The 22,094-nt window shown below is 43.1% G+C and overlaps 1 protein-coding gene across 1 annotated transcript in view; it reads left to right on the forward strand.

The window, feature by feature from the left end:
• The window catches only part of LOC123519809 (NK-tumor recognition protein-like), a 145,855-nt gene that overhangs the window by 95,641 nt on the left and 28,120 nt on the right, over positions 1–22,094 (forward strand). The window contains exon 9 of the mRNA XM_045281326.1: positions 18,393–18,518. Coding sequence (XP_045137261.1) covers positions 18,393–18,518 — 126 coding nt within the window. The remainder of the gene's footprint in view (positions 1–18,392; positions 18,519–22,094) is intronic.

Consider the following 22,094-nt stretch of genomic DNA (forward strand, 5'->3'; position numbering starts at 1 on the left):
GGCAAATGTGAGAATTTTGAACTGGAGTTACAAAAATTAACACTAGTACCTGGGACAGCAAAACAGATAAGTGAAACCAGTCTGGAAGAATGGAAAAAGGTCAAGGTAAAAGAGCAACAAGAAGAAAAAAAATAATTTTGTGGAAGTAGTGAGGCAACAATTAAAGGAGAAAACAATAGACACAGTTATACAAGTGGTCAAAGAAAAGGAAGAATTAGTGAGAGATACATTGGACATAAAGACGTGTATGGTTATGTATGGACTAAAAGAGAAAAAGAACCCAGTGAAATTTGTGAGGGAGGAGGAGAAAGAGATGGTAAAGCAATTTATCTCAGTGGTACAAGATGAAAAACAGTCTTAAAAAGGAAATATAGGAAATATGCAGACTTGGTAGATATAGTGAGGGGACTAAAAGACAACTAAAAGTTAAAATGAGATCACAAGTAAGGGTAGAAGAAATTTTGCCAAAATCTGGAAAGCTGGCTGGTAAGGCAGAATATAAAAATGTTTGGATAAAGAGAAATGAATCAGGAAGAAAGGGAAAAAGAGAGAGCACTAAGAAATTAAGCTAAGGAAAAAATATGAAAGAAGGATGGAGAATGAGAAGAAAAAATTCTACTGGAAAGTGCTAGACATCAGGGTGAGAAAATGGTGTCATATTTGATGGATCATAAGACACATGGGCTCATAAGATGCACCCTGTTTTGGCAGAGAATATGAATTGAAGGATTTCTATCACAGACAACTATTTTTCATACAAAAAACTGGCAGTTCCACTGTCTCACTTACTGTCGTCCGCCGAGATACAAAAATTCCGCCTGGCACTTCGCCTGCCAGTGCGGTACCTGGCGCTGCCTATGGGATCGGCTGTGCTGCCCCTCAGTTAATTTTCAGCGCACATCGTGTACACATGCGCTGCGCTTCCGTCCCTGTTTCGCTTCTTGAACTTTTCAAGTGGTTTCTCTGCTGATTTCTTCATGTTTTCATGGCGGAGGACCTTAATGGGCAGCATGCTCGTCCAGAGCAGCCTGCTGCTGCTCGGGAGAGTAGTTTGCTGATGGATGGGGCTGCTTCCATGCCTGGTTCTTCCGGTTCTCAGTCATTTTCTAAGTCTTCTAGAAGGGTTTTTTCGAGACCAGACTGCACCAGGGTCTTGGGCAGTTTTCTCCAGGACCCTCATTCTGATTGTGTTAATTGCAGGGATATCTGCAACCCAGGTAAGAGGTGTGATGAGTGTTCTACTTGGAGCAGTGATAAAGTCCTTGCCGTGTATAAGTACCAGTGTGGTTTGAGGTGTAGGAGGTGCGCCAAGGCAAAAAACATTCACATAATTCTGTTGCCCTTTTTCGTAATGTTTCCTGTGACGTAGGCACATTGCAGTCTGTTAAAGCACCTCCTTCTATTCAGGGGACAAGGGTTTCACCGGCTGCCTCTGTTTTGTCTGACGTTCATGCGTTCATGGCGGCTCGGAGATTTCGTTTCAGGACGTTAGTGTTTTGTCCCAGGATGAGCTAACAGCTGGGGATTCGGCTTCCCAGTAGGGCACTAAGCCTCATGTTGCTATTGACCTCTCTTTGTTTTTGAAGTCTTGGCAGGAGGAGGTGCTTGCTTCTGTCAACTCTCTTGTTGCTTCTCAGATACTGACCCCTCTCTTCTAGCTGTGCCCTCGTGTTCGAACCCGGACCTGATGCAGTTCAGTGTCCCACCCCCCCAGAGTCCTGACGTAAAAAGGTGTGTGCAGTCACACCTAGTCCAGGGCCAGGGGGACTGTCTGAGGACTAGAGGTGCCTCTTAAGCGTTCATGTCCACCTAAGGATGACGCTAGGAGGATCAAGAAGTCCCGCCCCACCTCAGTGGTGTCTGGCTACCCCGCTTCTCGGGACCGATCGGTGGGGGGTGGACAGGGGGGAGGTGGGCTGGTGCAGTAGGCCTAGCCCTCCCCCCCCTCCCCCATGGCCTTGGGTGAAGGTCCGGCAGGGAGAGACACTTGCCCTCTTGCCTTGTCTCCCCGCTCACATGATGGCATACTCACGCCTTACCCACAGGCTGCCTCCTCTGTCCGTTCAGCCAAAAGGGGCCCAGTGTCTGACGACCCCCCTACGGCCCAACAAATCCACTATCCTGCTCATACAAGTCTTCACAGCAGTCATGTTGCCTCTGTTTCGGCTGATGTGTCTCCTCCTCAGCACGACCTGACACTCTCAGACAGCCATAGTCCTGGAGGTGAATTTTTCTGGCAGATGCTTACGATTGGCGTGTCCTGCTTGGCTCTCCTCGCCCTTCTTGTTCTGGGTGGTAGGATTCAGGGGCCTTGCCGTCTCTGGGACCTGACAGGGCACGTCGCAACTCAGAGAGGCTTGACGGGTTACCTACAGGCCTGGAGGGGGATGAGGGGCGTGATTTCCCGCCTCACGGCCCCTCCATGTACCATCATATGATGAACTACATTGACTCAGTATTTGAGGATGCAATGGGCCAGCAGTTTGACCTGGAATGCCCTGTGGCTCCGGGTACCAACACCTCACCTACAAGAAAGGGACCCATCCTACTTGGAAGGGCACAGCCTGTCAGGGTTTTCATGGAGCAAGACGACAGTGCTTATTTGAAGGCAAATGAGAAGAAACCAACCTCAGTTGGCTATCCTTCAGGCAGGTTCGCTAAGATTTACAGTGTGGCAGGTCAGGAAAGCTGCCTTAGTTAATCCTAGCCTCCACGCCGCCCTGCTTCCTAGTGCCAGAGAGCCTCGCATCCTCCGTGAACACCCGGAGGTGGCCAGGATGGAGGGGGTGGTCACCAGGTCTAGAGATGCCCTTAACTACTCCTTTTGGCGCTTGGAGACCATGCATCTTCTGGAGGCTCGCAACCTCCCTGCACCTCTCTTAGTCTTGGAGGAGCAGCTCTTTAAAGCCATACGTATGGCGCTTAATGATGCTTGCAAGGACTTGACTTACGTCATCGCCAACTTGGAAGGGCACAGCCTGTCAGGGTTTTCATGGAGCAAGACGACAGTGCTTATTTGAAGGCAAATGAGAAGAAACCAACCTCAGTTGGCTATCCTTCAGGCAGGTTCGCTAAGATTTACAGTGTGGCAGGTCAGGAAAGCTGCCTTAGTTAATCCTAGCCTCCACGCCGCCCTGCTTCCTATTGCCAGAGAGCCTCGCATCCTCCGTGAACACCCGGAGGTGGCCAGGATGGAGGGGGTGGTCACCAGGTCTAGAGATGCCCTTAACTACTCCTTTTGGCGCTTGGGGGCCATGCATCTTCTGGAGGCTCGCAACCTCCCTGCACCTCTCTTAGTCTTGGAGGAGCAGCTCTTTAAAGCCATACGTATGGCGCTTAATGATGCTTGCAAGGACTTGACTTACGTCATCGCCAACTTGCGGGCCTGGAGGAAGGAGGCTTATTTCGGCTGCCTCAGACCCTCCTTCTCACAGGTCGAAAAATGCATCCTTCGGAAGTCTTCCATTTTTACCCCTCTCCTTTTCGATGAGGACCGACTTCAGGAGGCGCTACAGTCCTCGAATAACAATGCTGATAGGACGCTCCATGAGGCCGCACTCAGAGCTCTTGCCTGGCTGCGTCCTGCCCCAGGCGTGCCCTTGGTGGAGCGTGGTACCCGACCTTCTACCTCCACAGCTGTCAGGCCCTCTGCTGCTCCAGCCCTCAGCCCTTCCTTCGCCGCTCTTGCCAGGGACTCCCGGTGGGGGGGGGGGGTTGGCGGCTCGCTCTTCTCGTCCCGGTGTGCAAGGAGGGGGACAGAAGGGCAAGCCCTTTTGGAAGTGACGCCCTTCATCTCCAGGGGTAGTTGCGGGCTGTTTAGCCCACAGGTGGGAGGAGTGGTTCAAGATAGGGGCAGAGACGTGGATCCTCGACGTTCTAAGGGAAGGCTACAGGATTCCCTTTTCTGCGCCCCCGCCTCTCACAACCCACTTCAAGGAACCCAGAGGCTATGCCCCAGGATCACTCAAAGGACAAGCACTTCGGTTGGAGATCCAGCAACTAAAAACCAAGGGTGCCATAAAGAAATTACCCCCTACCCCGGGTTTTTACAGCCACATGTTTGTCGTTCCGAAGGCCTCGGGAGGTTTCCAACCCATCATTGACCTCTCCATCCTAAACAAGTACGTCGTCACCACCAAGTTCAAGATGGAAACGGTCAGAACTGTCATGTCTACAATATGACAGGATGACTGGATGGTGTCTCTCGATCTGAAGGACGCCTATCTCCAGGTGCCCGTCCATGCAGACAGCTGGCGTTTCCTGCGCTTTTACTGGAAGGGCTGCCACTTACAATTTTGAGTCCTTTGCTTCGGCCTCTGTACTGCCCCACAAGTCTTCACTCGTCTCATGGACCCTGTCTCGGCGGAGTTTCATCGTCAGGGCTTCTGCATCCTCCGATATCTGGACGATTGGTTAGTCCTAGCTTCGTCTGCAGACGAGGCTCGAAGAGCCACCGCTTGTCTCATCGGCATCAGTTAAGTTCTGGGGATTCTCATAAATTGGGAGAAGTTCTCCTTGACTCCAGAGTAGGAGAAGACTTTCCTCGGGATACTGATTCACTCTCCTCCTTTGAGGGTTTTCCCGACGCAGGGGAGAATACACAACCTACAGAATACAATTTGTTCCGTCCTCAGTTGTCTGTCCCCACTTCTAGGGACTTCTAGGGCGCTTGTCCTCCCTCATTCATCTAGTGCCGGGATCGAGGAGGAGAATGCGCCTTGTTCAGTTTCAGCTGAACCCGCAGTGGGACAGACAGACAATAGCGGACGACCATCCTATACGCTGGGATCTCAACAGTCATCGGGACCTGGAGTGGTGGCTGGAGGACCAGAACTTGGCACAGGGTCTATCCCTCCATCTGGCTATTCCGGACATCTTTCTCTTTACGGATGCCTCAGACGAAAGGTGGGAGGCTTCTCTCCTTCAAGATTCTGTGAGTGGCCTCTGGGACACCCAAGAGAAGTCCCTCCATATCAGTGTCCTGGAACTCAGGGCGATTCGCCTGGGGCTCCAACACTTTGTGGATGTGCTGCGGAATTCTGTTGTTGCTGTTTTCTCCAACAACACCATGGCGCTCGCGTACCTGAGCAAGGAGGGGGTACCCACTCCACTCTCTTCAACAACGAGGCTCGGGAGATCTTAGACTGGGCAGAGGCTCATTCGGTGGGAATTTTGACTCAGTTTGTACGGGCTCCGACAACGTGGTTGCCGACTGCCTCAGCAGGCGACACCAGATTCTGTCCATGGAGTGGACACTTCACATGGACGTGTGCTGTCAATTGTGGCGGGTATGGGACTACCCGACTGTCGATCTCTTTGCCACACGTCTTGACTACAGGATCCCGAACTTTGTCTCTCCATTTCAGGATCTTGAAGCAATTGCCACGGATGCCTTTCTTTACAGTTGGGACCATCAAGACCTGTATGCCTTCCCTCCTTTTCCTCTCATCAGGAAGGTGCTCAACAAACTTCGGGCTTCCAGCAACACCAGGCTCATCTTGATTGCGCCGTTCTGGCCCCAGAGAGAGTGGCTTCCAGACCTATTGGAGGCGTCATGAGAGCCACCCCGACGCCTTCCGCTTCAGCGGGACTTCTTGACTCAACCCCACTCCCACAGGTTCCATCGCAGTCTCCACAGGCTTCAGCTGACAGGGTGGAGACTGTCAAGCAATACGTGAGATACAGAGGCTTCTCTAAGGTGGCAGAGTTCTTGGCACATGATAAGAGGCCCTCTACTTCTTTAAACTATCAGCACAAGTGGAAGAGGTACAGGAAATGGTGCAAGGACAACAGTCATACCGTTTCTAACCCCACGGTCCAGAAAGTTGCAGATTTTCTTATTTATTTGTGTCAGGCTTGTCATCTTTCCACCTCCACTATCAAGGGCTACAAGGCTATGCTGAACAGCGTCCTGGTTATCAGAGGGTTGGACCTCAACAACGACCAGGTGCTGAGGCTTATTATCAGAGCCTGCTCTTCCCAGCCACAGAGGCCTAGCAGGAATCTTCAACCTTCCTGGAACTTGGATTTCGTTCTTCGCTTCCTAACCAAGGCTCCCTTTGAACCTCAGCGGTTCTCGTCTACCAGAGACCTGACTAGAAAGTCTCTTTTTCTGCTTGCTCTTGCTACAGCACAATGGGTAGGAGAGATCCAAGCACTCTCTCACAAGACGAGCTGGCAGGGACAGGATCTGCTGGTCTCTTATATTCCTGAATTTATTGCTAAGACGGATACGGACGCCCACAGTACTCCTCGGGAGTTTCGTATTAAGAGCCTTGCCACCGTTGTGGCTTCTGAGGATGTGGAGAGACTTCTATGTTCCGTTCGGGCACTTCATCACTACCTGCATAGGACGGCTTCGCCTACAAGACCCCGCAACCTCTTTCTTGCTGTTAAGTGTCCTTCCAGACCTATGTCCAAAGCAGCAATTTCCTTCTTGCTACGGGATACCATCAAATCAGCCCACGCTTCTTTCCCTGACTCTTCCTGCCGCGAGCTTAAGGTCCGTGCCCACGACATCCGTGGCATTGCTACCTCTATCCTCATGTGGAAAATCTGCTCTGTTCCCACTATCTTGAGGGCGGCCTGCTGGAGGATGCCTTTGGTCTTTGCTGACCATTATCTCCGGGAAATAGTAAAACAGGAGGGGGATATCTTCGCCTTGGGTCCAGTGGTCGCTGCTGGACATGTGGTTGACTAACTCCTTCGCCTGGCCGTGCACTGACCTTGGAAGTTCACTCAAGATTGCTCTTCTTGGTGGCTTGTTTGTACAGTCCTGGCACCTTCAGCCAGGGGGTAGAGGGTCAATAGCCGAGATGGGAGTCTCTCCTCAGCTCCCCCTTCCAGTCATAGGCATATGCACGCTCCTAGGACACTCACCACTGGTCACCTAGGGCTCTAATTCTTGAGGCACATGGGTCAAGGAGTGCTCCCATGCACCTAGTTGCATTCTCCAGCACCCTCTTCTCCACGTCAACCTCTACCAAGGGTTAGTGTCTCCACAATGGACAGTTATTTCACCCTTTACGCCTGTCTCATCTTGTTGACTCCCACCTCCTTAAATGTTGGAGTCTGCTAGTTTTTTTTGTATGAAAAACAGGTTTCTGTGATAGAAATGTAATTTTTATTGCTAAAATTAATTTCTTCACTTACCTGTTTTTCATACACAAACAGGTGCCCTCCCTTCCTCCCCCAGTCTGTTTCAATGCACATAAAAATTAACTGAAGGGCAGCGCAGCCGATCCCATCGGCAGCGCCAGGTATTGCACTGGCAGGCATAGTGCCAGGCGGGAATTTTTGTATCTCGGTGGATGAAAGTAAGTGAGACAGTGGAACTGCTAGTTTTTTGTATGAAAAACAGGTAAATGAAGGAATTAATTTTAGCCTTAAAAATTACATTTTACCTGACGTTTGAAGACTCACATGCATTTAGATCATTATTAGATCCCAGTATTTTGCATATAAAAGCTTTAATATGTATTTGCTAGTAGCCTATGTACCAATCTTGTTGTGAGATATAAACTATGGCATCAGCACCTACTGTAAGAAACTACAGGCCTAATAATAATTTTTCTTCTTTCATCATTTTTCTTACATGTATGTAAAGTAAGAATGTAAAATAATAGGTGCAATCTTAATTATGTGAAAGCGTGTCTTACCTCAAGGAGTAGCAATGTAAAGAATGCAGTGAGTCTCGCCCATGTCAAGATCAAGATTGCCAATTGCATTGTTTTGTTTTGGTTCATGTAATGTATGGAATTTTTCCTGACTAATGTCATTCTGTGTGAATTATCCGTAAGTATGATCTATTATATATTGTTACCTTTAAAGAAAGAGTTGTTTTGTGGTATAGTACCAATCATCACTTTGTTTACATGTGCAAAGATGTCTGGGGCTTGATTTTATAGCTTCTGTTACCATAGACTGACCACCAACCACTGCCTCAATACTGAACCATGGCCTCATAGGACACAGACCCATTTTCTGAGACTTATTTATGGAAAAAAGGTGTATCTTAATAATAGCCATCAAATATGATAAGCGAAGACATTCAAGTAAACTTTAAAGAGCAAGGATATAATGTTCGGAGGAGAGATAGAAGGGGAAAAGCAGGAGGAGGAGTATTGATAATGACCTGAGAGGTTATGTTCGTTGAGGAGATGCAGTACAAAGATGGACTGGCATAAGTTTTAAGCATAACAATTAAGACCAGCAGGTGAGAAAGGAGAAGTATCATAGTAACATATGCCCCATTTAAGACTAATACATGGAGGCTTGATGTACACAAAGAAATGCAAATAGAAGTGCTAAACAGGACAGGAGAGTCCTACCATTAACTGACTGATGATTGAGGCAACCACCCCAACCTAAATCTGAAGTATCTGTGTATAAAACAATTTCAGGAGCTGGGTGAATTATTCGCCTATGTTGGGTCTCAACATGTTCAATCAACCACATCAAGTCAGTTTTCATTTCATCCGTGATCAACATCTTTTTGTGAAAGTCCCCACAACTCCTTCGCAATGCTGTTATCTTTGCCGATTCAAGGTGACGATAGTGTAACTTCCCTAGTTCCACAGCTGGGATGGCAGCAACTAGAAGCCCAATTACCCTGGCCACTTCTCTGATCTTGTCACAAGTCTTAGCTAGTAATTGTCAACATCCAAGGAGAATTTCTTCTTTTCTACGTACCGGTAAGATAACAATCATTTTCTCAGAATCAATGATATTACCAAGATATTCAATACATTTAGTGGGCACTAGCACAGATTTCTCAACATTAATACAAAAGCCCAGTTTCCTGAGTAAGTCAACAGTAGAATAAATGCAATCATAGCACCCTGCAAAAGAAGCACTACACATGAGCGTGTCATCAATAAAGCTTGTGATGGTAAAACCTTTTTCTCTTAAAGTTGCAAAAATAGGTTTCATGAGCTTAGTAAAAAGTCTAGGACCTTCTGAAATTCCATTGGGAAGACAGGTGAACTGATAAACTTTGCCATGCCATTGAAAACAAAGGTATTTCTGTTGTTCCTCCGCAATCTTAACAGATTAATAGGCATGTTTTAGATCCACAGATGCCAAATAGTCACCTTTATTTACAAGTCTGATAGCTTGCTCAAAATTTTCCATTTTGAAATATGAATAGGGAATGTGTGTGTTTAATTTCTCTAAATTAAGTACCATCCTGTAACCTCCATCCTTTTTCTTCCTCAAAAACATTGGGGAAATGATCTGATCTGCCCTTCTCTGTTTTTTCCTAACAACATTAAGTTCCAATAACTTAGAAATTTCCTGTGAAAGAATCATTTGTTCCGTCAAGCTAAAGTTATACTCCACATCCTCAAAACACAAATAACCAATTTCATTGACATTAATATTTAAGTGACAATGTTCAACTATGTCCAAAATATGTGGATCACTAGTGATTTTTCTCCACTCATGCACAAACTTTTGAAGGGAACCTGCAACGAAATTAGAACTTGCCTGGTTTATTGCCGGGGAGTGCAGTGATTTGGCCGTAATTTTAGTCCTGAGTTACTCAGACTCTTTGATCTGTTTTGCAGACTGAGAGAGGTCATCCCCAAATAAAAAACGTGTCATGGGCACTTTGTCTGAGTACAGGTGTGCATACTTCTGATTTATTTCCCACTTGATGTTAAAGCAGCGTACCAAGTTGTTACGGTAGTTGGCATGACCTAACAGGGCCAGAGCACCATTAATCATGCCCACCTCATGGGCCACGACAGAATTACCCTCATCCTGGGCCTCTTTGTCCAGCACCGAAAGGGATTTGATGATGATGGTAGCTGCTTTAAGGATATCTTTGTTCACGTCTTTCATACGCAAATCTACCTTCCTAGCGTCCTGTTTGAGCGCCTCCAAAATCTGCACATTGCACTCAACAGGGGACAAAGCAGGACAATTACCAGGCCTCTTGGTAATCTCATCCTCCGCAACTTCCTTGTAACTGTCCTCCCGCATACCATGATCAAATAGCTGATTGACCATGTCAGCGACATGCTTATCAACATCACAGGAAACCTCTTCAACAGGGCTGAAAGCCTTAGAGGTCTGCATCAAAACACTGCAAACAGGGTTATCACCATGAATCTCACCCTCTTCACAACTACCTTCCTCAAAAAGAAAACCAGAAAAGTTACCAGGTGAGGGCATGTCAGGTTCTGCGTCATCCCTCGCTGTGCTGGCACCCGGTCTGGCATCAGTGTTACTGTTAGGCTTCAGCAAGCCTTCCTGCCTCCTCTCTGCTTTTAACTTATCCATATCACTCCTCAGTTCTGCAATAGCTTGCAATACTGTGTTCCAAGGAGCGGAGGAGTCGCCATGTACATGTTGTTCAACCTCGTAAGCAGCACGTGACGTAGTGGAGGCGGGTGGTGGGTGAGGGGCTGGTGCTACGTCAGCCAAACTCCGATGCGCAGAGCTAGCACGTAGAGAACTATCCTGATGGGAAGGAAGGCTGCTTGACCAGGACTTTTGCCCATAGTTACGGGAACGACGGCTTCCTTCTCCTCCGTGAGAGAAAGCACCCGTCTGTCCACCTGTTTGTGTTGGGGAAGAACCTTCGCCGGAGGAGGACATGGCGGCGACCTCAAGCCACTACACCAACACAAAACACAAGGAGCGTCGTAAACACTCAGAATGCGAGCGTCATAAACACTCAAATGCCAGGTCAAGCACACACGGTGGGGCACTCACCCGCTCCAAACTTGGACAGCAGGTATAAGGCTGAATGCAGACTGTGGAACAGTAGGCAAACGCCTTCCAAATCTGTCACGCAGCAACTGCCTCCGAGCAGCTGGGTAAACAACCTATCGGCGCGGCAGCCAAGCAGCAACTATCGGTGTGGTGACATGCAGCGTATCTCATGCGAATGCGAAGCTTCAGCAGAATAGTGATTTGCTGATATGAAATTGGATAAGTGTAGATATGGAGACGTGGCCACACGAGCATAAAGCCCAGGCCCTGTAAAACTACAACTAGGTATAACTAGGTAAATACACACACACACACACACACACACACACACACGAGACGCGGTAGAGGAAGCATGCAATACTGTCGCTCCCGAGAATCAGCTGATCTTCACTACCTTTGTTTGGGTTTGCAGTGGCCTGGGCGAAAAGTGTGGACTCATTTTTTTTTCATGAGTACAGTGTTAAATAATAATGAGTGAGAAAGAGATTCCATCTAAATGCAAGTATGTGACAAGGGAAAGAATGAAAGCTGATGATGACAATGTTGGTGAGGGAGAAAGAGAATTTGAAGGCTTTGATACGGCGCAAACTTCACTATTTGATAGAGTCTTGACTATCGAACGTGAATTAGATAAATTGATAAAGGAGAGTATGGGAATGAAAGAAAATGAAGAACAGGATAAAGAGCTCCAGAAATTGAAAGAAAGGATAAAAAGAGTGGAAGAAAACGAAACTAGGCTAAGAACCGAAAATGAAGAATTAAAAGTCCAAATAGCGAACTACAAGAAATTGATGGAAGAAGGACTCGGTAAAGCCGAGAAAGAAAAAGAGAAGCTAAAAGATCTAGTTAACAAAGAAGAAGAAAGAGTACAAGATGTGATTAAAAAAGAAGTACAAGCATGGAGAATCCAAGATAAGAAAGACAAGGAATCATTTCAAGTAGTATTTCAAGAACAGTTAGAAGAAAGAGATGAAAATATGACAAGCAAAATGATAGGAGTCCTCAAGAAAAAAGAAAATTTAGTAAGATAAATTGCAGAAAAAAAGAAGTGTGTTATTGTTTTTGGACTGAAAGAAAAAAATGCTAAATATAGACCAAGAAGGGAAAAAGACGAAATGAAATCAGTAAAAGACCTACTAAAACATCTGAATGACGAGGATAGACAGAACTTAGAAGAGGAAGTAGAAGAAATCCATAGAATGGGACCATATCAAGAAGGAACAGTGAGACCAATTAAGATATTACTAAAATCACAAGCAGCAGCAGAAGAAGTACTATATAGAAAAACAAAACTCAGAGAAACAGAAGGTTGCAAAGATATATATATATATATAAAGAAAAATAGAAACGAGGAGGAAAGGAAGAGACACAATGAACTGGTGGCAGAAGCAAGAGAAAAAAATAATGAAAGGTCAGAGGAGGAGAAGAAGGCATTTTTTTTTAGAATTATAGGAGACAGGATAAGGAAATGGTATATAAAAGAGAAAGAAGAGAAAAATATGGAGCAAGTTTAACTAAAAATGATAAGAACAAGAGATTAAAAATGATGTATACAAACATAGATGGGATTTTATCTAGTAAATTAGAATTAAGAGATTACATAAAGAAAGAAGAACCAGATATTGTATGCCTGGTGGAAACAAAGTTAAATGAGGCAATAAAAATAGACATAGATAAAAGGTATAATATATGGAGGAGAGACAGAGTGGGTAAAGGAGGAGGAGGAGTCATGATGATGTTAAGGAAGGAGATAGTGGTAAATCAAGTGGAGTTTGGGGAAGGAAAATCAGAAATACTGTATGTTAAGATGCATATTAATAAAAAGGAGTTAACAATCATTGGAACATATGTGCCACCAAAACAAACTCATGGACTAACCAAGAATATAGAGACATGATAGATGACACAATAAGGAGTCTTACAAGAATCATTAAGGAAAGGAGAAAAGTGATATTGGTAGGAGATTTCAACTGTAAGGAGGTAGACTGGGAAAATTATGAAAGTGGTATGGGGGAAGATGCCTGGGGAGATATATTCCTGAACCTAATGATAGATAATTTGATGGTCCAAAGAATAAAGGAAAACACAAGATTCAGAGGAAAGGATGAGCCGGCAAGATTAGACCTAGTTTTTACAAGGGATATACCAATTAACGATGATATAAGATACAAGTGCCCATTAGGAAAGAGTGACCATGTAATATTAGAAATGGATATAGAAGAAGGAAAGGAAGATAGAGATGAATCATACAAAGGAGACCGATTAAATTACAGAAAGGCTGATATTGAGAATCTCAAGAACTATTTTAAAAATGTAAACTGGGAGGAGATGGAAAACTCATTAACGGTTCAAGAGAAATATAACTTATTTTTGGAAATATACAAAACTGGGGTCAGGAATATGTCCCAAAATATAGACCTAAAGAAGAAGGAAAGAAAGATTGGTTTAATGCAAGATGTGCTAGGGCAAAGGAGAAACGAGATGGAGCATGGAAAAGGTGGAGAAGAAACAGAAATCCAGAAAATAAGGAAAACTTCAAAACAGCAAGAAATGAATATGCTAAGGTGAGAAAGGAAGAAGAAAGAACTATGAAAAGGACATTGTCGAAAAATGTAAGGAACAACCAAAATTGTTCTACAGATTCATAAATGGAAAAATAAGACAAAAGAAACAATAGAAAGGTTAAAAGGAGAAAACGGAATGGTGGAAGACCCAAAAAGTATGGCAGAACTGTTAAATAGTAAATTTCATGAGGTCTTTACTAAGGAATCCAAATTTGAAAGACCACAGGGTAATAGAGACTGTCTATATGAAAGAGATTAAAGTAACCAAGCTTGAAATAAAAAGTTGATGACGGAACTAGATGAGGAAAAGGCAATGGGACCGGATGAAGTCTCAGGCAGAATACTGAAAGAATGTAGGGAAGAACTAGCAAGTCCAATATACAACATCATAAAATGCTCAATAGAAAATGGAACAGTGCCAGTGGAGTGGAAAAGAGCTGAGGTGGTTCCCATATATAAGAGCGGAAGGAAGGAAGAACCTTTAAATTACAGACCGGTATCACTAACTAGTGTAATATGCAAGATGTGTGAAAAAGTAATAAAGAAGCAATGGATTGAGTTTCTTGAAGACAACAAAATATTATCAAATAGCCAATTTGGTTTTAGAAAAGGTCGGTCATGTGTAACAAATTTATTGAGTTTCTACTCTAGAATAGTTGATAAAGTACAAGAGAGAGAGGATGGGTTGACTGTATTTATTTAGATCTAAAAAAGGCTTTTGATAAAGTGCCACATGAAAGATTACTATGGAAGTTAGAGGAGAAGGGTGGCTTAAAAGGAAGCACATTGAGATGGATGAAGAATTACTTAAGGGGGAGAGAAATAAGGACGATAGTTAAAGATATGAAGTCCAAGTGGAGAACAGTAGACAGCGGAGTGCCACAGGGGTCAGTATTGGCACCAATACTTTTTCTCGTATATATAAATGACATGCCAGAAGGAGTGAACAGCTACATAAATCTGTTTGCGGACGATGCGAAACTGTGCAGTCATTAAACAAAAAGAGGATTGTGAAATACTACAGGAAGACTTAAACAAGATCTGGAAATGGAGCAAAAAATGGGAGATGGAATTCAATGTGGACAAAAGCCATGTCATGGAAATGGGAAAAAATGAAAGACGACCAGTGGGAATCTATAAGATGGGAGATGGAGTAGAACTAGAAAAAGTAAAAAAGGAAAAGGACTTGGGAGTGACAATGGAAGAAAATAATCAACCGGTAAGCCATATTGATAGAATTTTCAGAGAGACGTATAATTTGCTAAGGAATATTGGAGTAGCATTTCACTATATGGACAAGAAAATGATGAAGAAATTGATAAGTACTAAAATAAGACCTAGATTGGAATATGCAGGAGTTGTGTGGACTCCCCATAAAAAGAAACGCTTAAGAAAATTAGAGAGACTACAAAAAATGGCTACAAGAATGGTTCCAGAATTTAAAGGGATGACATATGAGGAGAGACTAACCAACCTTGGAACAGAGAAGAGAGAGAGGGGATCTGATACAAGTTTATAAATTGATTAACGGAATGGATGAAGTGGATAATGAGAAACTGATCCTGAGAGAAGAATATGACTTTAGAAGCATAAGATCGCGTAGTAAGAAACTAAGGAAGGGACGATGTTTGAGAGATGTTAAAAAATTTAGTTTCCCGCAAAGATGTGTTGAGACTTAGAACAGTTTGAGTGAGGAAGTAGTGTCAGCAAAGAGTGTACATAGTTTTAAAGAAAAATTGGATAAGTGTAGATATGGAGACGGGACCACACGAGCATAAAGCCCAGGCCCTGTAAAACTACAACTAGGTAAATACAACTAGATAAATACACACACACACTGCGTAGTGTAGTGGTTAACACGCTCAGCTCACAACCGAGAGGATACGGGCTCAAGTCCCAGGAAGCAGCGAAGCAAATGGGTAAACCTCTTAATGTGTAGTCCCTGTTCACCTAGCAGTAAATAGGTATGGGATGTAACTTGAGAGGTTGTGGCCTTGCTTTCCTGGTGTGTGGATCGTGTTGTGGTCTCAGTCCTATCCGAAGATCGGTCTTTGAGCTATGAGGTTGCTCCGTAATGGGAAGATTGGCTGGGTGACCAGGAGGTGACTGAAGTGAATTACACAACTTTTCTTAAAATTTATACATACTTTCTGCTGCTACAATCTCTTCAATCAAGCCACTCCAGATGTTTACCATCCTGTGGAAAACTAAGCATTTTAATGTTCCTCGAACCCTGATTTTTCATGACCTTGGAGTATCCTCTTGTTTGTCTATCTCCATCCTTAGTCAGTGATACCAGGTCTTGTCTATCTATCTTTTCCATACAGTTTACTATCTTAAACATCGTTATTAGACCTCCTCTTTCCCATCTATCCTGCAAAGTTGGTAGTTCCTTTTCCTTCAGTCTTTCTTCATAGGGAAAATACTTTATTTCTAGGACCATCATTGTAGCTGTACTTTGGATTCTTTCTAGTTTCCTGATGTCCTTCTACATATACAGTGACCACACCACTGCTGCACTATGATAGAAGTCTATTTAATTGCAGTGCTAACCTTCTATGTGTAAAATGTTGTAATAATAGGAGCTGATACTCGTTGCTTATTCTTGGTTAGTTCCATCTATAAAAGTGAAATAACAGCACAAATCACTTCAAGGTGGGAATGGTTAAGGAAAGGCAAACATGTTAGGATTCAGCACATATTTCATTTTTCACTCCTAGCTTGGTGGGAGGAAGAAAAGTAATACAGGCAACCACTGCTTAACGAACGTTCACACAATAAAATTTAGCTACAATGAACGTTTCCTTTTACTACCATCTGCTCGTATAATGAACACCAAACTCGCTTTGACAAAATCTTATTCAGGTAATTTTTTTTCAAGTTTGAAAGCCCTGCTGTATCACGCAAGCTGACAGGCTTTTGAATACACCAGCGCCTCTCGTGGACAAAACGCGTACCACTCACTCCCCCTACCCTTCTCATCTCTTAGTTCAAAACAAAAACAAAGTCCAGCACCAGCTTGTCATCTCACGCTCAACATGCCACTAAAACACCCTGCAACCAACCCTGCAATGTCGCCTAGCATTGCTAAGAAGACTAGTTAGTCTCTTACTCTCGAATTGAAGCTGGATATTATTCACAGACACGAGAGAGGCGAGAAAACTAATAGCATTGCTCGCCACCATCTTGATTCTATCTCCTGTCTCTACTATTTTCAAGCCAGCAGACTATTAAGAAGGCTGGTGAGACCGTATCTTCCTTGCAAGCTAAAAGAACCACCTGAACTCGTGACTGCAGTGGTTAAAATGGAAAGCCTTGTGGAAATGTGGTGCATAAGTTTTGTATGTGGTACAATGATCTGCCCTCTGTTTACATTCCACAGGTTGCTAGCTAGCATCTTTCCTGCTCCACTCTCCCTCCCTTCATGAATTTAAGATCAGCAACATTATAAAGTTACTTACATACATACATTAGTGTACATTATAATGACTTAGTCTTAAATTAAACTGCTTAAATGTTTAACTTCATAATTACTAATGAAATACGTGGTATTTCATTTGTAATTCACAATCACTCAGTGCCACGGAGTCGAGGTTATCCTCATGGCTTGAGCGTATATGAATACTAAGATATGATATCCATTATAGCAGGCAATAGATGAGTGGAAACATAAATATCGTGGTGAAAGCAACACGTAAGCTAAAAGGGTCCCCATTTCGAGTCCCCATTTACAGCTGCAACATCGCCACCTTCACGAGAATCAGCACCCCCCGAACCACTAGTGGAGGCCATGGTGATAGCGAAACTCGCTAAACAGCGAGGATGGGAGCACAAAAAATGAGTTCACACGCTGGATTAACACACACAATAGCTCAAGTGTCGAGCGGGAATGCCGGAGGCACTGTGGGGCTGACGTCACGGCCAAACAGACATGCGATTAGCTCAGAGCGAGCGGGAGGCGGGACAGTGTAGTGCTGTACATTTGCTAAATATGAGAGAAAATCGCTAAACTTGAGGGCTTGGCCTTTTTCCAGACAGTCGCTAAATAAGGGTTTCGCTAAGCTGGATTTTGCTAAATTCGGGGGCTTACTGTACTAAAGTATGATATCCATTATAGCAGGCAATAGAGGAGTGGAAACATAAATATCGTGGTGAAAGCAACACGTAAGCTAAAAGAATCACAAGAAGAAGTCTCCGCCTCGTCTGTGGCCGATCTCATGTCTGCTTTATTTTTTGGTATTCCATGTAAGATTTCACTTTATGCATTACAAAACAATCCTTTCTTTGGGGAAAGGTTTGTAAAAAGCAAATAGAAATGTTGTTTTGTGAACATAAATGCATATATGACAGTAACACCACCTCGAGAGGCAACCTGAGAGCAACCTGATAGCAACCTCGTTATGGTCCCTCCAAGTGTTCATGGATGCCATTTCGCAGCAGGAGGTTGCTCTGACGTTGTTAAAGAATCTTGGATCCAGCTCCCTCTCTTCTCGTGCCTCATTTGCAGTCTGCCAGCACTGAGTACAGACGGAATCTCTTCACTCTGCCTATAATTCACCAAGATGGCCCCAAAACATCCTTCATCTTCTTTTGCATGTGGGGTTGTTTTTGATAAGTGGATTTTTGATAAAGTGGTAAAGCTCAGAGGAAGATGGTGACTGACTGTGGTGTGAGTGGTGAAGGCAGTGACGCAGTGAGTGTTGGGTTTACGTATTATTTGTTTTCGTTGTTTTCTCTTATTATTTTTTGCTTTATCTTATTATTTCTTGCTTTTCACTTTACTTTAAATACACTTCTAGTATTTAGAACAGAAAATAATAAAAACATGTTAATTTAGCCAAATAAATAGAGTATTTTGTACAAATTTTTTTGGACCACATCCCACATCCCTCCTATTATCTTTTGTTTCTTATTAGAATTACATGTTTGTTTTACGTGAATTTTGATATATGTGATGCCTCTTGGAACGCATCTATTGCATAAACCGAGAGTTACCTGTACCTACCTAAATTAATATGATGATAATCAAGCATTTGGTACTTACCCTTGATATCCTTTTTTCCACTATATTGAAAAATATAAATATTTTAGTGTGATGTGGCCTTTCAGCAGCTGAAGGCATCACTGGAGCTGAAGGTGGTGGCAGAGGTGAAGAAGTGGCTAGACCCTCACTACCGTGACAAGAGTATCACCAAAGAAGAGTACAAGGAAATTGTGGCTAAGTGCGTCAGTAAGGTGAGGTTTATATTGTATGTGTGGGAGATTGATGGAGTGATTATAGATGAAGATTGCATCATTAATTATCATTGGTAAATTTATTTCTTACAGTTAAGGAGGGGAGTAAGTTCACACCCTACTATTAGAAACCAACAAGTTGGTAATCTTGGTGCTAATGTAGCCATGTGTTCATTATATATATAGATAAGAAAAAAAATATAATGTCTCCTAAAGATTTGTAAATTATTTTACATATGTAATTAGTATATAAGTACAGTGGTACCTTGAGATATGAGCTACCTGAGATATGAGTTTTTTTGGGATACAAACTATGGTTTGGTCCTCCTTTTTTTTTGTTTTGAGATACGTACAAAATTTTGAGATATGAGTCATGCTTGGAGATGTTGCCACTGATTGATGTCTCAGTGCAATTGTCCAGCCTCAGCTGAGCTAGTATCTATGAGTTTTTCGTGGCTCTTGTGCACTGTGGTTGTTCTTTCATCATTTTCACAGTTTACTTACTTACATTTTTTCTTTTTTTTTCTATCCGTGTGAATGGTGCCTGCATCCCTTCCTCTCTCTCTCTCCTCCTCTGTCATTTACCAAATTACCACCATTATCCAAAAACGGCTGTCTCCAAAGGTAAAAACACTAAATAAACTTTTGCTTTTATTTTTACATATTTTTGTGCATTGATAAAGGATGCATGCCTACGTAACTGATAAAGCAAAACAAATTTCTGCCATCTTCACCTACCTCCTCCACCAACTTTTATTACCAAGGGAAGGGGGGAGGATGTAAACAAAACTCTACGGCTGTGGGGGCACGGCCTCTATCTCCTCTCGCTCTCTCTCTCTTTCTCTCTTGCCTACCTAAAACTTCAATTATTTTATGAATAATATTTACAGGGTCATCAATGAGCTCTTCTATGATGAATAGAACAGCCAGTCTTCTGTGGGTGGCTATATTTGTACACTCCAGCTGAATGACAGATGCAAGTGAGGCTGGGGATGCGATAGGGTAACGTCCCGTGGAATGGCTATCCTCTGAGATAATTATTCTTGATAAGAGTAGTTTATCTATGTACGTTCTCTTTTGTTATGTTTCTATACAATAGTTCTTATCTATAAATAACTGTTTCTACCTAAAAAAACACAAAAAAATTGTGGTGCTCTTTATGGGGAGGTTAGAATGGATTAATAACACTTCAATACATTTCAATGGGAAAAATTGTTTTGAGATATGAACATTTTGAGATATGAGCTCTGTCACAGAAGAAATTAAACTCATATCTCAAGAGAACACTGTATTTTTATATAGCACTATTTCCTTAGTTCTTTCTCTTGAACCTTTCTTTTTATAACTATGTTTATTATGTTTAGAATTATATTTTATAATTATGTTGCACTCACACAGTTCTATTAGTTAGAGTGGAATCAAAAGCTTTTCATCTTGTCAACTCCCTTCCTCTGACTCTTCAGCCTCTTTCTCAGCACCAGAATGTTACATCTCTTGTTATTTTTTACTGCTGTTTTCATGCTAACTACTTTTTTGATCTTGCTAACTACATGCCTTCCCTTCTGCAGCCTCGCTGCACAAGGCTTTCGTCTTCCTCTCATCCATATTCTGCCCAACTGTCTAATGCAAGAGTTACCAGTACCCTCAGTCATAGATACCTTTCTTTGGTAAACTCTGGGACTTCCTACCTGTGTCTATATTTCCAACTTCTTATGAGTTGACTTCCTTTAAGGGGGATCTCAATACATTTATCCTTTCTTTTTGTGAACTCTATTGGACTTCTGTAGGGACTGGCAACTAAGTGGATTTTTTTTTCTTTTTTATCCTTGGCCAGTTGTCACCTCTTACATAGAAAAAAAGCCTTTTTTATCTTATATATATATATATATATATATATATATATATATATATATATATATATATATATATATATATATATATATATATATATATATATAGATACACAGTAAGACCCCACATTTAGCGATCGTATTAGTCTGCCAAAACCATCGCTAAATTGGAATTTCGCCAAATTTGAATACTACTTTAAATAGGGAAAAATACCAATCAGTCTTTCGTCCGCCCAAAGTCCCCATTTCGAGTCCCCATTTACAGCTGCAACATCGCCAGCTTCATAAGAATCAGCACCCCCCAAACCACTAGCACCTAAAACTCAGGGACGTTTGGTTTTTCGCTCCCGCTACTCGGGAAGTTTGGCGAGAAACGCACAAAATAGCCTCTATTTACATACTGATTACAATTGGAAATTCAAGAAACGAGTGAGTACAAATGGTGTTTCGCCCACAAGCAACTCTTTCTCTTTGCAATGCAAAAAACCAGAAGTCTCTAGATGCTATGGTTACCAAAATATCACAGGTTGAAAGAGGTGGTATAATCGGTGTACGTGGCCTTGTGTCCTATCGACGCCAGCGGCCTTGGTTACAGCGATAGAAAACGGGCCCCTTGTATCCTCTCTCTCTCTCTCTCTCTCTCTCTCTCTCTCTCTCTCTCTCTCTCTCTCTCTCTCTCTCTCTCTCTCTCTCTCTCTCTCTTTATGGTGATGGTGGTAGAATGTCCTCTCCCTCGGTGGTTGATCCTCCTATATCTGTATCAGAGCCAAGAACGTCGCTATCTTCGCTTTCTATTATTGTGGAAATTGTTAATTCCAATGCCCTTTCAATACCACTCTCATTCAAAAGTTGTCTCCCTGCAACATGACGAGAGACCCGAGGTGTAGAAGTAAGGCGCGTGGGAGAGTTGATGGAATCGGACACTGTGGAATCACTTTCGCTCTCATCATCCATCGTGGAAGTTGGTGACACACTGACCTATAGCACACGTTTACTCCCGATGAGAATAGAATAGAATAGAATAGAATAGAATATATTTATTTGCTCAGACTTTATACAAGTATGGAGCACAGCTCCTTAATATTACTCACAATCTATTTCTTGAACTATTTACCTAAAGAGTGTTGCCAACTCACAAGCAAAGAAAACGGGAAGAAAATAGCCAAAATATAGCCCAAAATGTCCAAACGTCGATCGACGTGCCCCGAGTCTTGCGTGATGAATGTCTATCGATGTTCCCAAGTAGGAGAAGCTAGTGGAGGCCATGGTGATAGCGAAACTCGCTAAACAGCGAGGATGGGAGCACAAAAAATTAGTTCACACGCTGGATTAATAGCTCAAGTGTCGAGCGGGAATGCCGGAGGCACTGTGGGACTAACGTCATGGCCAAACAGACACGCGATTGGCTCATATATATATATATATGTATATATATATATATATATATATATATATAGTAATACCCCGCTTAACGAACGCTCGTCTAACAAATTTTCGGTTTAACGTACTGTATAAAGTTAGACCAAAATGTCTGCATAACATACAACCACATCCGTTTTAGCAAATTTTCTAGGTTTGAATTTGCCGGGTGAGGGACCGAGCGCGGCAGCTTCGCTGTGATTGTCTGGCTTTAACAACCTCAGAGTAACCTCCTGCCGCGAAATGGCTTCCATGAACGTTTGGAGGGACAGTGACAAGGTTGCTCTGAGGTTGCTGGGAACACCAC

The sequence above is a fragment of the Portunus trituberculatus genome, chromosome 46 (assembly GCF_017591435.1).
Source record: "Portunus trituberculatus isolate SZX2019 chromosome 46, ASM1759143v1, whole genome shotgun sequence".
In the NCBI taxonomy this organism is placed as follows: Eukaryota; Metazoa; Arthropoda; class Malacostraca; order Decapoda; family Portunidae; genus Portunus; species Portunus trituberculatus.